Genomic DNA, 16,131 nt, shown 5'->3' on the forward strand with positions numbered 1-16,131 from the left:
TAAAGGGACGAAGCAAGTAGGTGATGTGAAAGACTTCTGCCTGAGACCCTGGAGAGCCGCTGCAGGTCAAACCTGGGACCTTCTGGATGCAAAGCGGCAGATCTGCCACGGAGCCACAGCCCCCTCTCTCTCAGTTGAGTGCCTTGAAAATTAAGTCAGAATTTCACCGATACCCAGTTCTCTATCTCTGTGTTGGTCCTATAAAGATCTCCATCATTCCTCCCACTGACCCCAAGAGAGTAGCAGATGGAAAAGGCTAGCTTTCAACAAGGATGCACAGATCTTCAGGACAGAAATGCCATCTCTCATTTGCAAAATCACCCTTTTTTGCCCAGGGCGGAGAGCTTGCCTTTCTTTCAGTCCCTTCTTCCCTCAAGAAGAATGTGGCAGGCCCCGGCCAAAGATTCCCCGTTCCAGCTTTAATCAGCTCCATCAAGAGAAACATACCAAGGGATAGAGTTTAGGGTGAAAAAAAAAATCTGCAGCACCCAAATCGCTTCCTCCCCCCCACCCCCCCAAAGGATGATGTCCTCTGTCGTCAATGGTCTCTCAACTGATGTACAAGCTGTATCCATCTTCCCCCAGTGGCATGGTGGTAATTATTATTTTTTGTCCTCGGCTAAAAGACGTAGGCACAGGGGAACCGCAAACTATAGTTTCTCTCTCCCACCATGAAAGACCAAGGGGGTTATTTGACAAAGACAACGTTGTTTGAATTGCGGGAGGCCAGCCAGGCTAGAAATACATCCCTGTGAAAAAGAGAGAGAGAGAGAAAGAAAGTCAGCAGGAAGGGGCAGAATGATCCTCCGTGCAAATTTCTCATACATCATCCTATCTGAGTGCGGTGTTCTTCAACCCCGTGGATTCAGGACTCTCAAGAGGGTCTTGAGCCTCTACAGCAGGGTCCCTGTGGGCATAATGGCCCCCACCAAACGTTTCAGAAAGTGGGCGGGACCATTGTCAGGCGGGGCTCATTATTGGCTGTCATCGTTCAAATGAATGCGTTTTCCACTGGATGATCAGGACTAGAAAGTACCTGGGCTTCACTCAGGGTGCTTTCACACATGCCGAATAATGCACTTTCACTCCACCTTCGATGCACTTTAACGATCGCTTGTAAGTGGATTTTGACATTTCACACAGTGAAATCCAGCTGCAAAATGGATTTAAAGTGTATTATTCAGCATGCGTGAATGTGCCCTTAGTGTATAGTTCCATTTCTCCTTTAGGCTCTCCTTCTTCCCAGGAGGTGAGAGCAGGGAGGTATTCCGTTCAGATCAGCCTCCCATGTTTGGGCATCTCTCCTATGACAACTATTCTGGGGTGGCATTCACCATCACCCCTCAAAATGCCAAATGTGCTTTGCAGGCTCAAAAGAGGCTCACCCGCTTTCTAAAAGCACTCAGCGGGCACCCAGAAAGGTGTCAGCAGGTACTATGGCACTCACAGGAACCATGTTGGGGACCCCTGCTTCAGGTCATCTTGCAGGTGCAGAGGGTTGGACTGGACGGTCTTTAGGCCCCTTCCAACTTCTTAATTTGGGTTAATTCTAAACTGCCACCATTACCAGAATAGATCCAACCTACAACGCAGAGCGTTTTTTTTAAAAAAAACCTCGTTTAAATTCTGGTGCTTAAGCAGGATGCGAGAGACTTAAACCACCACACTCCCCAGAAACTAGCTGCGCTAAAGAGAACTTGAAAAGGCATCAGACTTTTACTGGGAACTGGTATTCTGATGCCTGCACCCATGCTGCCACACCTTGCCCCGCCAGGGTACAGCTGCTTAGAAATGCCAAGCTGGAACGTGTCCAGAGGAGGGCAACAAAGATGGTGAGGGTTCTGGAGACCAAGTCCTATGAGGAAAGGTTGAAGGAGCTGGGTATGTTTAGCCTGAAGAGGAGATATAACCATCTTCAAGTACTTGAAGGGCTGTCCTATAGAGGGTGCCAAGTTGTTTTCTGTTGCCCCAGAAGGTCGGACCACAACCAGAGGGTTGAAATTAAATCAAAAGAGTTTCCATCTAGATATTAGGAAGAATTTTCTAACAGAGCGGTTCGTCAGTGGAACAGGCTTCCTCGGGAGGTGGTGAGCTCTCCTTCCCTGGAGGTTTTTAAGCAGAGACTAGATGGCCATCCGTCAGCAATGCTGATTCTATGACCTTAGGCAGATCATGAGGGAGGGCACCTTGGCCATCTTCTGGGCATGGAGTAGGGGTCACTGGATGTGTGTGTGTGTGTGTGGTGGGGAGGTAGTTGTGAATTTCCTGCATGGGGCAGGGGGTTGGACTAGATGACTCTGGTGGTCCCTTCCAGCTCTATGGTTCTATGTGCAGCAGCGCTGGACAGCCGGGTGGCTCGCTTACGCACCTGCAGTGCTTCACCACGCACTCGCTGCTGCAGTACTCATTGTCCCAGTCGTTGTTGGCCACTGGCGGGTTGTCGCATCCAACACGGACGCAGCGAGGGCGCGGGGACAAGACCACAGGGGATTCGGACACCAGCTCCACGTGCATCGGAGACTCCACCTGGCGAGAGGCAGGAATAATAACGGTTTCTCGTTGGCCGCCATCAGTTTTGCAGGACGGCCGCTTGCCCGGGGCGAGCTGAAGTCGCCTACGAGTGACCCCCCGCACGGGGTGTGTGTGTGTCAAACGAAAATTCCCTCCAGAAATCCCTCCAGGTTATCAATGCTTAACATGGCCTGTATGACCCCTTCCAACTCTATGATTCACTGATTCAAGTCTTCCTGGTGACATCAGGGCCCTGCGGGATCTTAAGAAGCTCCGCAGAGCCTGTAAAACGGAGCTATTCTGCCAGGCCTATAATTGAGGGCAAGAAGATCCATCTTTCTGGCCTCCCCATCCTGCCCCACTCTTGAAATCTGTGGAGGGGCTGATTTTATTTTGCTGTGGCACCTAGGTATATTTATGGCCATCTGGGTAAGAATGGTTTATTAAGACTATGGTTTTAATTATATTGATGATTTTATATAGTGGATATTTATGTTTTTAATCGTTGTTATTCTCCCTGAGCCTGGCGGGCTGTAAATTTGAAAAATAAATAAAATAAATAACCAGAAACTCAGCCTCAGCAACAGTAATACCAGGATCAGTAGCAGTTAGCAAAGACATGGAAACGATCGCAGTCTGCTTGCCCAGAATGGACTCCCCAGCCCCACTCTGCTGTAAGCCAACGATTCTCACCCCAGAACAAATTATTATTTTTTAATTGTTTATTTCGACTTGTATCCCATCCTCCACCCCAGCCTAGGCCGGTCCCCGATCGGCTAACATCATCAGATACGATATAGTACAATATAATAAGACCATAAGAATATAAATAAACCAACTTTAAATTTGTTAAAAACCAATTTCCTATTATTAATCTGTTGGTGCCCATTTTTAGAGCACAGGTCCACGGTGGGCCTGGGGAAGCAATCTGGGTCCCCAATTTAAATCAGATGCCCAACTGTGAAGGACCAATGGGGCACTGCAACTCAATTTCCAGGGCGAAGTGTTTCCTCTCAGCCCCCCTCCCCACCCCCCAAACCTCCGGGCTGCTCACCTCCGGCACAACATCGGCAGTGATCATCTCGACGGGTTCCGGGGATGCCTGAAGCTCAGGGGCGGGTCTCTCGGGGCTGGTCTCCTCCGTCCGCAGGGCCAGGGGCTGGATCTGCAGGGCGGGCGGGGGCAGGATCTTGATCTGCAAGGGGGGCGGCGGCTGCTGCAGGTTCAGGCGCACCTTCTGCTGGAGGGGGGGCTGCTGCATGGCTTGCAGGGGCGGTGGCTGCTGGAGGATCGTGACCGGCTGGGCCGGAGGCTGCTGGGGCATCTGCTGGAGGGGAGGGGGCTGGAGCCGCGGCAGGTGCATTGATGAGGCGGCGGCGGCCGCTGCGGCCAAGACCGAGCGGGTGACGATCTGGGTGGTCCCCGTCCCGGTCTGCAGCTGGCTCAGCTGGATCCCCCGGGAGGTCATCATGGCTGCGGGGATGACCGTCACCACGCCCCCTTGGGACGTCACTGCCAGCGAGGGGGGCAGCATCTGCTTGGGGATGATGATCTTGGTGATGCTGGTCTGGCCGGCCGACGGGGGCCCTGCCGCCGAGGTCACCACCACGGTGGGCTGGGCTGGCACCACAGCTGGAGGGGGGCTCTCAAGCGTCGGTGGGGTGGGCGGCGTAGGGGCCGGTGAAGGGGTGGCCGTGATGTCAGGAGCTGCCGGCTGGGGCAGCGAGGGGACCGGGTCCAGTTCCACAGTTTCCACGACCGTCTGCGGAGAGAAAGGAGGCAGGAGAAGAGTCAGGAGCGGGCAGGCCCATGAGGGATGGAGTTCCATCTTTCCGCTTCCGATCCTTTCAACAACAAGGGCTCACAAGCTCGAATAGAAAACAGAAATTAATCATAGAATCCTAGAGTTGGAAGGGACCATGCAGGCCATCTAGTCCAACCCCCTGCTCAATGCAGGATCAGCCTAGAGAATCCCTGTCAAGTGTTTGTCCAGCCTCTGCTTGGAGAGCTCACCACCTCCCTAGGTAGCTGATTCCACAGCCAAACAACTCTTACTGTAAACAAATTTTTCCTGATATCCAGCCGGTACCTTTCCGCCCTCAATTTAAACCCATTATTGCGAGTCCTATCTTCTGCTGCCAACAGGAACAACTCCCTGCCCTCCTCTAAGTGACAGCCCTTCAAATATTTAAAGAGGGCAATCCTGTCCCCCTTCAACCTTCTCTTCTCCAGACTAAAGACTAAAATGGACAGACAGCGGAAGATAAGGCAAGTTGTAATATCTCAATTAAAGATTGCCCAACATTTGGTGAACTGATCCTCTGCTGACTGGGGGTGGGGTGGGGGTACTGAAGACCAGCCTTCTCTGGGTCAACCTCACACGGAATGCCAGGAGGAAACGGGATGGAAAGAAGGGGAGAAAGGTTCCTTTCCTTGCTAGGAAGCAACCTTCGACAAAGTGTCCCCTGGAAAAAACCTGGTAACAGCTGCCACCACTCAGGGCATACCCCTGAGAACATCTAGACTGACCCAGGAAAATGGTGGACACTAGTTCAGGCTATAGGAGGTGCTTTATGTATCCTCCCCTCTTCCCCGCCCCCCGAGATGTGAAGGCCCCCCAAAACATGTGGAACCCTGTGCCCCACCCCAAGGACTTTTTCTCAGTTTTTCTGATGGAAAAATTGGGAAACGTAACTGAGCGCTGGCGGTGGCAGGGACGAAGGCAAAGGTGAGAAAAGGTCAACCCCTTTACCTGACACTCCTGGTTGTCTCGATAGGCCGCTAGTGCTTGTAGATACTCCTTTTTCGCTGCCTCTGTTTTCCGCTTGTAAACCTGGAAAGGGAAGGAAAGAGAAAGTAGCTGCAGCCCTGATAAAGGTCCAAACACAAATGGAGGGCTCCTTTGTGTGCATTTGTAAAAAGTAGGGCTGAGGCAGGTAATCAGTTAAACGGCTACATATACCTATTGACCACGTTCTAACTTGTCTTTCTAAAAATGCCCTATTCGTTCAGGTATCGTAGAATCATAGAATGATAAAGTTGCTCCACCAGGGTCATCTAGTCCAACCCCTGCACGATGCAGGAAATTCACAACTACCTCCCACTCACACCCCCAGTGACCCCTACTCCATGCCCAGAAGATGGCCAAGATGCCCTCCCTCTCAATCATCTGCCTACAGTCATAGAATCAGCATTGCTGACAGATGGCCATCTAGCCTCTGCTTCAAAACCTCCAGGGAAGCCCACCACCTCTTGAGGAAGCCTGTTCCACTAAGGAACCGCTCTGTTAGAAAGTTCTTCCTAATGTCTAGACAGAAACTAGACATTCAGCGACAGAGTGTAGGCTTCAGACACAGGAGGTCCCTGGCTCAATCTTGGTTGTCCTTCAAGGGGCTTCCAGACACAGGCCTGGGAAAGAACCTTCCCTTTGCCTGACAGTTTGGACAGCGTCTGCCGATCAGTGTAGACAACACTGGCCTAAGACAGACCAATGGTATGAAAAAACAGGAGGACAGCTCTGAATGTTTGGTAACCTCCTGAATGGTCCTTTGCAACGACAGCCTACTTGTTAAGCTCGGGCTTCTCTCCTCTTCCCGCCCCCTCCCAAGCTCCTCCCACTGCACTGCACTGCCCCTCCCCGGCACTCACTTGCTTCTGCTCCTCCCCCAAGCTGTCCCACATGGAGGCCACGATCTTGGAGACCTCGCCGAAGGTCGCGCTGGGGTTCTGCCCCTTGATGGCCGCCTGCGTGTCCCGGAAGAACAAGGCGTAGGCCGAGACGGGCTTCTGGGGCTCGTTGGGGTCTTTCTTCTTCTTCTGCTTCTTGGTCGGCTTCTGCTTCTTTCCCACGTCCAGCACCACCGTGGGCACCGCCGCCACGGGCGTCACCGCTGCCGAAGTGACCGGAACGGGTTTAGCGGTGGAGACTTGCTGTGGGAGGGAGATGGGTACGATCAGAAACCAAGTCTGCTTTGCTTGCTGGCACATTATGTCGTCCCGTCCCCGCCCCCTCTGCACATGCCGGATCTTGCTGGCAATACCGACACTGGGTATGTACGACCACAGACAGCTCAACTGGGCTGCCAGTTTTCAAAATAGATGGGAGGAAGTGGTTTAACCTCAGAGCGATTGGGGTAGCAAGCGATATTAGCACGGGACACTTATTTAAGAAGAAAAACGAACGGAGTGAGACAAAAACTAATTTGCGATGCCTTACTTCTAAATGCTTCCTAAGTCCTGGAAAATAGCTCCAAAGAATAACCTAGTTTTTTGTGTAAGCAGACTGCTATTGTGGTGAACTTTGCATTACAAAGGAAGCAAAATACATCACAAAACACCAGACAGCCTTCACCTTTCTCTCTCCCTTTCTTCTTCTTTTTTTAGTATTGGGACCCGGTTGCCTATCTATAACCATGATTTTCCTGGTTAGGGATCGTGGTAGGTTTATCAATACATTACAAATATACTGAATGCTAGGTTGGTCATGGAAATGTTAGCTTATATCCAGGATTTGATCCTGAATGAAAAGGTCAGCGGTCAGTATGCCAGTGGCTTTAAATGTCAGCTAATAGATCTCAGTTTTTTCAAGTATACCAGCCAAAGCTGTTCATATTCTCTGTGCCAATTTGATTATCTTGTTTGTTGTAAAAATCTGATCGAACCCACTTGCTGTAAGATCTCCATGTATGACTGTATTGTATTTCCTAAACTTTATCATTGCTACTTTTAGTGTTGTGAGACTCACCCGCCTGATCTCCTCCGGCTCTTCCTCGTGCATGGAACTGGTGGGCGAGGGGGTGGGCGAGAGCCGCTCCTCGGGCGACTGGGTGGCCGGGGGCAGAATGGCCCCGCCCCCCAGGCTGAGCCCCAGCTGAGAGCTGAGCTCTGATTGGTCAATGGTGGTCAGCTGGCTGTGCCCCATTAAGTCCGTCATGGGCACGTCGATGGTCACCGGCGGGTTGGCACTGTACTGCGTCCCCATCGGATGATCCAAGTCCTGGAACCGGAGGTAGGGGGGTCCAGCACGAAGAAAAGGCAGGGGTTACATAGGAGAACTAATAAAGGCAGGCAGCCCCAACCTCGCCTTAGAATCATACAGCTGGAAGGGACCACCAGGGTTATCTAGTCCAACCCCCTGCACAATGCAGGAAATTCACAACTACCTCTTCCTCAAACCCCAGTGACCCTTGCAAGGGTCTGGGATCTCAAGCCCTCCAGTGAGAAGGATGCCTGGTGGCTTGCATGTTCTACCCCGCCCCCCAGCCGCTCTCATTTTGTTGAAGTTTGGACAAACTAAGAAGCAGAAATAGCCCGATGAACTTCCCTAAAGTTCAGTGCCAGAGGGATAAGAAGAAGAGTTGGTTTTTATATACCGACTTTCTCTACCACTTAAGGGAGACTCAAACTGGCTTACAATCATCTTCCCCTGGGGCTGAGAGAGCTCTAAGAGAGCTGTGACTCGCCCAAGGTTCCCCAACTGGCTTCGTGTGTAGGAGTGGGGAAACCAACCCAGTTCACCAGATTAGCCTCCACCACTCATGTGGAGGAGTGCGGAATCAAACCCAGTTCTCCAGATCAGAGTCTGCCGCTCCAAACCACCGCTCTTAACCACTGCACCACGCTGGCTCCCCTCTCTGCATGCACCGTGCAAAGAAACAACCCGCGAGCAATGACCGTGCCCGCCAGCCACTCCCGCCCTCCCAGTCTGACGCACTCACCATGGCCAGCCCACCGCTCAGGAGCCCGCCCCCTTGCTCCATGAGGCCATGGCCAATGCCCACGGGGATGTCAAGCGCCTGCACTCCATACTGGGCCGAGAAGCTGGTGTCCTGGGCGGTCACGGGGTCGCCCAGGTCCTCAAAGTGGCCCACCACGTCGGAAACGGCCAGGGAGGGGTCAGCGTCCAGCGCGATGGGGGGGATCTCGAACTCCTCATCCCCAAGGCTTGGCGTGTGGAAGGTCTGGGCTCGGCGGAAAGACAAGGGAGGCGTCAGTGGGGGTGGCAGAAGGAAAATGCCCTCCTGCCCGGCCTTAGCCTCCCTGATCTCCCGCCCCCAGATGCTTGTTCCCACACTGCCCCATCTCACCTCGGCTCCCGAAAGGAAGGGGTGGGTTGTCCCGCTGATAGCCAGGTAATTCTCATTTCCACCAGGGAACTGAGGAGAGGAGAAAAGAGAAGAGTTAGGAGGCCGCGCCCAAGCCAAGACCACCCCACCACCACCACACGACCCCACGAGCCGGCACAGCAAGGGGGAAAGGTTATTTTGCTCTGTCGAGCCAAAGTACTGCAGAGGCGTTTGCGTTCATTTATTTACATCCCGCTTCTCTCCCCAGCTGGGACTCCAAGCGGCTTAGGACATCGTTCTCCCCTTCTCTTTCTCACAATCACCACCCTGCGAGGTAGGCCAGGCAGAGCATTTGGGACGGGCCCGAGGTCACCAGGCGAGCTTCCACGGTAGAAGTGGGGATTCTAACCCAGATCTCCCAGGATTCTAGGCTGATATCCTATCCACAACACCACGCTGGCTCTCGTGGTAGTTGTACCACTGAAACAAGTGCCTATCACAGACTTTTGCAGAATATTGTCTGAAACCTTCCCCCAGGGTGGGGATTTTACAACATAAGCAGGCTTTGGGAAGAAATAGGATAATCACATCTTTTTTTAAAAAAAAACAAAAACACAACTTCTACAGCAGTTTCTATTCCTCGGAAGCCAGCTCCTCCCTGTATAAAGGGGGAGGGATTAGATACCGCTGCTCCATTTCATAAGCACCACGGCAGAGGTTCAATAGAAGAAGAGTTGGTTTTTCCACCCTCTACCTTTTAAGGAGACTCAGACCGGCTTACAATAGCCTTCCCTTCCTCTCCCCACAATAGACACCTTGTAAGGTAGGTGAGGCTGAGAGAGCTCAGAGAAAACTGTGACTAGCCCAAGGTCACCCAGCAGGCTTCATGTGGAGGAGTGGGGAAACCAACCCGGTTCACCAGATTAGAGTCAGCCGCTCCTAACCCACTATACCACGCTTGGTAAGGTGGCCAAGAAACATGGGGGAGCCTTCAGCAGCACTTTTGAGCTACATAAATTGGCACGTGAGGCTTTTCCCAGGGCACAGGGAAGCACTTTCACCTGCAGCTGTTAAAAGGCACAGCCACAGAGACCAAGAGAAAAAGCTGGCAATTCCATGGAAGACCACATGAAGCTGCCAAATACTGAATCAGACCTTCGGTCCATCAAAGTCAGTATAGTCCACTCAGACTGGCAGCGGTTCTCCAGGGTCTCAGGCAGAGGTCTTTTTCACATCACCTGCTTGCCCGGTCCCATTAACTGGTGATGCCGAGGATTGAACCTGGGATCTTCTGCATGCCAAGCAGAGGCTCTGCCACTGAGCCACAGCCCCATCCCAAATGCCTATCGCTGACTCTGATCCATTGCTCACAAAGAGCGAGCTCGATTCTTTCAAAGAGGGCCCAACGGCTGGGAACGTCAGCGCTGTTGAAGCGGGTGTCAATCAGGTTGGGAGACCACCCTCTTGGGAGCTCCTCATGAGAGCAGATCTGGGATTTGACGGGGCGCTGATCTTGGAGGCCACGTCATACCGCACGCTAGACTGCGTTCCCAAACAGCCACTCTTCCATTTTGCCATCAGCGGCCAAGTAGGTATAAGAGCAGGACGAGAAGTGTAATTGACCTTCTAAAGCTGCTTCAACCCCTTCATTGGGGATGAATCAGAGGGTGAAACAGAGCAAGTGGGTCTCCTCCGCCTCTAAAAAGGCATCTCTTCCATCGCAAGGAGTGACCTAACAGTCGATTGTACGTTGAACAAGATAGGATTTTGTTTGCTAAGTAACTCACAAGCTGTTTGCAGGGAATGAGAATGTGATGATCACCGACTGGACTCTCTACACCAGGGGTGTCAAACGTAAGGCCCGCGGGCTGGATCCGGCCCATTGAGAACTCTTAACTGGCCCGCGAGCCAGCCACACACACACACACTCTCAATCTGGGCTGGTGAGGCATGACCCAGCCCAACCAAGTGACCATTTCTGTCATATCTGGCCCTCGTAACAAATGAGTTCAACACCCCTGCTCTAAACCTTTATATGGAGCCAACATTTCTTTGTTATTTGCTTCATTTATACCCTGCCTTTCTCCCTGGGGGGGGGGGAGACACGGCAGCGTACGTCATTCTCCTCTGCTATTCCATCCTCCCCGCAATGCCGTAAGGTAGGTGAGGCTAAGAGCGTGCGGATGGCCCAAAGTCACCCAAGCAAGCACCCGCGGCAGAACAGGGATTCGAACCTGGGCCTCTGATACTCTGACCACTACAGCACACTGGCTCATGGCCAGTAACCGCCCTTGGAGATCCAGGGGTGCCTCTGGAAGTCTGAAGGTCCAAGTGAAGAGACAAGCAAGTGCGTAATCGTAATTAGGCTATTAGGTGAATTCCTCTGAAATGTGGTGTTGGAGGAGAGCTTTACGGATATCGTGGACCGCCCAAAAAGCAAATCAGTGGGTTATAGATCAAATCAAGCGTGAATTGACCTTAGAAGCTAAAATGACTAAACTGAACCTATTGTACTTTGGTCACATTAAAAGAAGACAAGAGTCACCAGAAAAGACCATCATGCTAGGAAAAGTTGAGGGCAGCAGGAAAAGAGGGAAGACCCAACATGAGATGGACTGACTCCGTCAAGGAGGCCACGGCCTTCAGTTTGCAAGACCGGAGCAAGGCTGTTAAGGATAGGACGGTTCAGAGGACATTGGTTCATAGGGTCGCCATGAGTCGGAAGCGACTTGACGGCACTTACACACACAAGGTAGCCTGGGAAGGGGATGTTCTGGAGACAGAAACTAGCTGCAGCTTCGGCTGGGTCGGCTTAAGGTGGCAGGGTTTAAAGGTGTCCGCACAAAAGTGACTCCGTAGCCTCAAGAAGGTTGAGAAAATAAAGTTTATAATCCCCAAGTCTGGGTAGACACGGGGGAGGGGCATTAGAAAGAGATGCTGAGGATGTCAATCAAAGAAGAAGAGTTGGTTTTTATATGCTGACTTTCTCTACCACTTAAGGAAGAATCAAACTGGCCTACAATCACCTTCCCTTCCCTTCCCCATAACAGACATAGCCCAAGGTCACCCAGCTGGCTTCATTTCACTAGATTAGCGTTCGCCGCTCATGTGGAGGAGTGGGGAATCAAACCCAGTTCTCCAGATCAGAGTCCACAGCTCCAAACCACCACTCTTAACCACTACACCAATCCAGCCTGCCGGATGGTGCAAGCATCCTTGCAGGGCACTGAATACGTGTGCACCATAGGGTTGCAAAATGTGAAATGTTTCAAAATGATAAAAGTTCATTTGCCACATCTATACTGCTGTCAGGACCAGACCCAAATGGCCCAGGCTAACCCAAATAGCATCAGATCTGGGAAGCTAAGCAAGGTCAGCCCTGGTTAGTACTTGGATGGGAGACCACCGGGGAAGTCCAGGGATGCTATGCAGAGGAAGGCAATGGCAAACCACCTTGGTTTGTCTCTTCCCTAAAAAACCCTACGGGGTCGCCATAAGTCAGCTGTGACTTGACTAAACTTTCCACCATTGTATTGCTGTAAATATTAAAATGTTTTCCAAGACTTGGAAAAGCTGCAAAAGGTTACCTGCACGCTCTGGGATCACCAGAGCCTGCAGAAAACGTGTCCCCCTCCCCCCATTGTAGGCCTTATCGTTAATTGTTTGCACACCAGACTGACACCCAGAGCCATTTAGCAAGTTAATTTTTCTTTAACAAAAGTCAGACGCAGAGTTGATAACATGTGCGAATATGAACCGGTATGCAGCTGGAGAGATTCTAAACTATCGGAAATAATATTGTTGAAATGGTTGTTTTTATTAAACGGAATTTGCTTACAAGCACCGTGACTTGTTCCTGAACATTTCTGCAACTGCGTACCAGCTCCTGGATAGTCAGATAGCTAATGCCTATCAATCATACGATGAGACACAGCAAAGCCAAACCAGGACAGAGACTCCGGCTTGGAATTGTACCTCAGAGTTCCAGCTCTGTCCTTCTGCACAGGCCCCCATGCAACTAAGATCATTTCATAATTCAGAACAGTCTTCCTGCCCCTTCAACCGCCTGAGCTACACAAGGATGCACATCACGCATTTGCTTGCATTTATTTATTTATGTCTCACTTTTCTCCCCAGCTGGGACTCAAAGAGGCTTAGAACGTTGTTCTCCCCTCCTCCGTTCTCTCACAACTACCCTGTGAGGCAGGCCAGGCTGATAGCTTCCATGGTAGAGGTGGGGATTGAAATCCAGGTTTCCCAGGATCCTAGTCCACCGCTCTAGCAGATGTTGTAATGCTCTTAGGGAACACCAAAAAGCTTGAACATGTATATCCCCTTTAAATCCTAGAATCATAGAGTTGGAAGGAACCACCAGGGTCATCTAGTCCAACCCCCTGCACAATGCAAGAAATTCACAACTACCTCCCCCACACACACACACCCAGTGACCCCTACTCCATGCCCAGAAGATGGCCAAGATGCCCTCCCTCTCATGATCTGCCTAAGGGCATAGAATCTGCATTGCTGACAGATGGCCACCCTGCTCCGATTTTCATCAGAATGTTCACGGGCAAAAGCCTATATCGTCAAGGTGAGAATTTTACTCTTTGCCAACCTGCAAAAGGCACAGACTGGCAGCCCTCTGACTGTACGCAAACACAGAGGGTGCTGCCAAACTGTCTGATGCCCTGCCCACGGGGATGAGCAGTGACCCCGCTTGCTCACACCACTCTGAAGGGGGCAAAAACGGCAGCTGGTGGTTGGACCCAGAAGCATAATACCATTCGGCCAAACGTAGGCAGCCCTGGTTGTCAAAAAGGGGGCAGAGCTGCAGCTGACAAGCAAGCTTCCTTGGAAATGTGAACTTGGAAGGGGCCAAGGTCCATCTGGCAAAACGCCACTAGGTGCTCTCAGAAAGCACAATGCCCAGCTCCCAGCACTTAATTCCACGCAATCCAACCCACCGTTCAGCAAAAGCAGGACTGAACCTAGCGCATGACCTCAAGATGCCCAGATCAAGAAGAAGCTCCAAGCGAGCCAACAACCTTGAACCACAAGGAAATGTATAAATGCTTTTAAATAAAAATAAATAAATAAATAAAAGAGAGAGAGAGCAGACTGAAAAATCCGTTGCTAGCTAATCTGTACTGGGGGAAATTCCCATTAGCGATCAGTCAGACGCCAGGTATGAACTGAAGGCAGTCAACAGCTAATAGCATCTTTCTGGATTTCTCAACAAAAGATACTTTGGGGAAAGGAAGCTAAGATTTTCAGCACTGCGGAAATAAGATCACACAGAGCAGTTTGTGCATCCCTAATCATTTTCAAAGATCTCTGCGTGCAATTTAGTCTGAGGTTGAATGTCCAGAACAAAACATAAATGTAGAGTTACGCAGGGTATTGGGCTTCCCTCCCTCCCACCATGATCCTCAGACCAAACAGCAGATGTTATTCTCCTTCCTGGAGAAAGCATTGTTCCCATTCCAACATTACTATACCATCCTTCTTCCAAGAGCTAAGAGTGCCATACTTGGATCGCTCTTCTTCAATTTTATTCCTACAGCCCCAAGCCAACTGGTGAGCTTCATGGCGAAGGGATTTGAATCCAGGTCTCCTCGATCCTTGTCCTCTGCCAACTGCTACACTACATTGACTCTACAGTGTATACGACTACCATCTCTGCCCTTCCTATCCACACCATACCTACAGCACAATGTTTGCATCCAGAAAGCCTTTACCAATGGCCCACCCAGCTCAAGTTTCTTCCTTCCACCTCCAAGTTTGTTCTTCACCATACAGGACCTGTGCCCACCCCCTGCTCCCCACAGCCTTTTCAGATCACCCCCTCTCATCTGCCTTATTAATTTGCATCCCTGTTCAGCAAACTCCCCCCCCCCAAAGCTACTTTCTTTTCTGGGGTGGGAAGAAGAGGCGAGAAGTCCCCTCGTCCTCCCCTGCTGCCATCAGGAACACAAAAGCAAGCCCAAGGGTCTGTCTAGCCCATCATCCTCATCCAGGAAGGCCAATCAGATGCTTGCAGAAGGCAGGCGAAACCATAGCCTCCCCGTGTTGCTACCCTCCAGCCAGTGGCAATGAATGGTAGACTACATCATGAACACATAGGGGTAGGAGCTTTCATGAGCCACAGCTCACTTCGTCAGAAGTGAAGTGACTCTTGCTTTTTTCACAAAAACACATGAAACTGCCTTCTACTGAATCAGGCCCTTGGTCCATCAAAGTCTACTCAGACCAGCAGCGGCTCTCCAGGGTCTCAGGCAGAGGTCTTTCACATCACCTACTTGCCTAGTCCCTTTAACTGAAGATGCTGGGGATGGGACCTTCTGCAAACCAAGCAGATGATCTACCACTGAGCTACAGCCCTTCCCCTAAAACAGATGGGGGAAACCCATGAAGCTACCTTATACTGAATCAGCCCCTTGGTCCATCAAAGCCAGTATTGTCTACTCAGATGGGCAGCTGCTCTCCAGGGTCTCAGGCAGGGGTCTTTCCCATCACCTACTTGCCTCGTCCCTTTAACTGTACATGCCGGGGATTGGAGCTGGGACCTTCTGCTTGATGCTCTACCACTGAGTCACAGCCCTCCCCAAACATAAGCTGTGAACCTGAAACTCACACATGAAGCTGCCTTGTACTGAATCAGACCCTCGATCCATCCAAGTCAGTATTGTCTACTCAGACCGGCAGCAGCTCTCCAGGGTCTCAGGCAGAGGTCTTTCCCATCACCTCCTTTCCTAGTCCCTCTAACTGGAGATGCCGGGGATTGAACCTGGGACCTTCTGCATGCCAAGCAGAGGCTCTGCCGCTGAGCCACAGCCCCTCTCCACGGCTCTCAGGCAGAGGTCTTTCCCATCACCTCCTTTCCTAGTCCCTCTAACTGGAGATGCCGGGGATTGAACCTGGGACCTTCTGCATGCCAAGCAGAGGCTGTGCCGCTGAGCCACGGCCCCTCCAACTGCAGTGGCTCCATTCGGCTCCCACGGACCGACCTGTCCTTAAGGTTGCTTATGAAGAACACTTTCCTTTGCCGCAGGTGCTGATCCTTCGCACCCCTGAAAAGGGGGGGGGGTCTCCCCTCGTGAGGGGACAGGTTTGGCCCTGCGGCGCCCAGGAGCTGACCTCCCCCCCCCACCCGTCCCCACACCTCCTTTCCAGTTACAGAGCTGGCTCGTGGGGACCCACACCATGAGAGGCGCTTCCTCGCTCCTCCCCGTCCCCCCCTCCGGCCCCAGAGGAGTTTCCCCGCCGCCCACCCCTCACCTCCATGGCCACCGCCCGGGAGCCTCGCGGAGACGGGGGGGGAGACCCGCCACACTCTCTCCCTCCCCCCTTCTTTCTTCCCCCTTGCTCCTCGGCAGGAACCGGAAGTGTCTCCCGCACGCCCGGGCCAGGCCGGCGTCGCGCGTCACTTCCGCCCTGCCTCTGCGAACCAACGAGGCGCGCGTTAACCCTTCCGTCACTCTCAGCCGAGAGGCGAGGGAGGGGGGGGAGACGTTTCCACCGCCGGAAATGTGACTCCTCTTCCTTCCCCCTCAAC

At 52.0% G+C, this 16,131-nt stretch overlaps 1 protein-coding gene across 1 annotated transcript; it reads right to left on the reverse strand.

The window, feature by feature from the left end:
* Positions 1 to 666: 666 nt before the first annotated feature.
* TOX4 (TOX high mobility group box family member 4) lies at positions 667 to 15,958 on the reverse strand. The gene is made up of 9 exons (XM_056863209.1): positions 15,855 to 15,958; positions 8,598 to 8,666; positions 8,229 to 8,471; positions 7,256 to 7,507; positions 6,160 to 6,441; positions 5,264 to 5,344; positions 3,566 to 4,273; positions 2,369 to 2,526; positions 667 to 749 (listed from the first exon to the last, which is right to left on the reverse strand). Exons 1-9 carry the CDS (start codon positions 15,858 to 15,860, stop codon positions 689 to 691), a joined length of 1,860 nt encoding a protein of 619 aa, XP_056719187.1. The 5' UTR covers positions 15,861 to 15,958; the 3' UTR covers positions 667 to 688.
* Between the last annotated feature and the right edge of the window lie 173 nt (positions 15,959 to 16,131).

Source organism: Euleptes europaea, chromosome 18, assembly GCF_029931775.1.
Source record: "Euleptes europaea isolate rEulEur1 chromosome 18, rEulEur1.hap1, whole genome shotgun sequence".
Taxonomy (NCBI): domain Eukaryota; kingdom Metazoa; phylum Chordata; class Lepidosauria; order Squamata; family Sphaerodactylidae; genus Euleptes; species Euleptes europaea.

What these genes read in the sequence shown, in the direction of transcription:
- TOX4 (XM_056863209.1), bottom strand. An exon ending in AGCCGGAGGAGATCAGGCGG is followed by an intron (nt 6,442 to 7,255) that starts GTGAGTCTCACA and finishes TCCCTCCCACAG; the next exon opens with CAAGTCTCCACCGCTAAACC. An exon ending in GAGACAACCAGGAGTGTCAG is followed by an intron (nt 4,274 to 5,263) that starts GTAAAGGGGTTG and finishes TTCTCTCCGCAG; the next exon opens with ACGGTCGTGGAAACTGTGGA.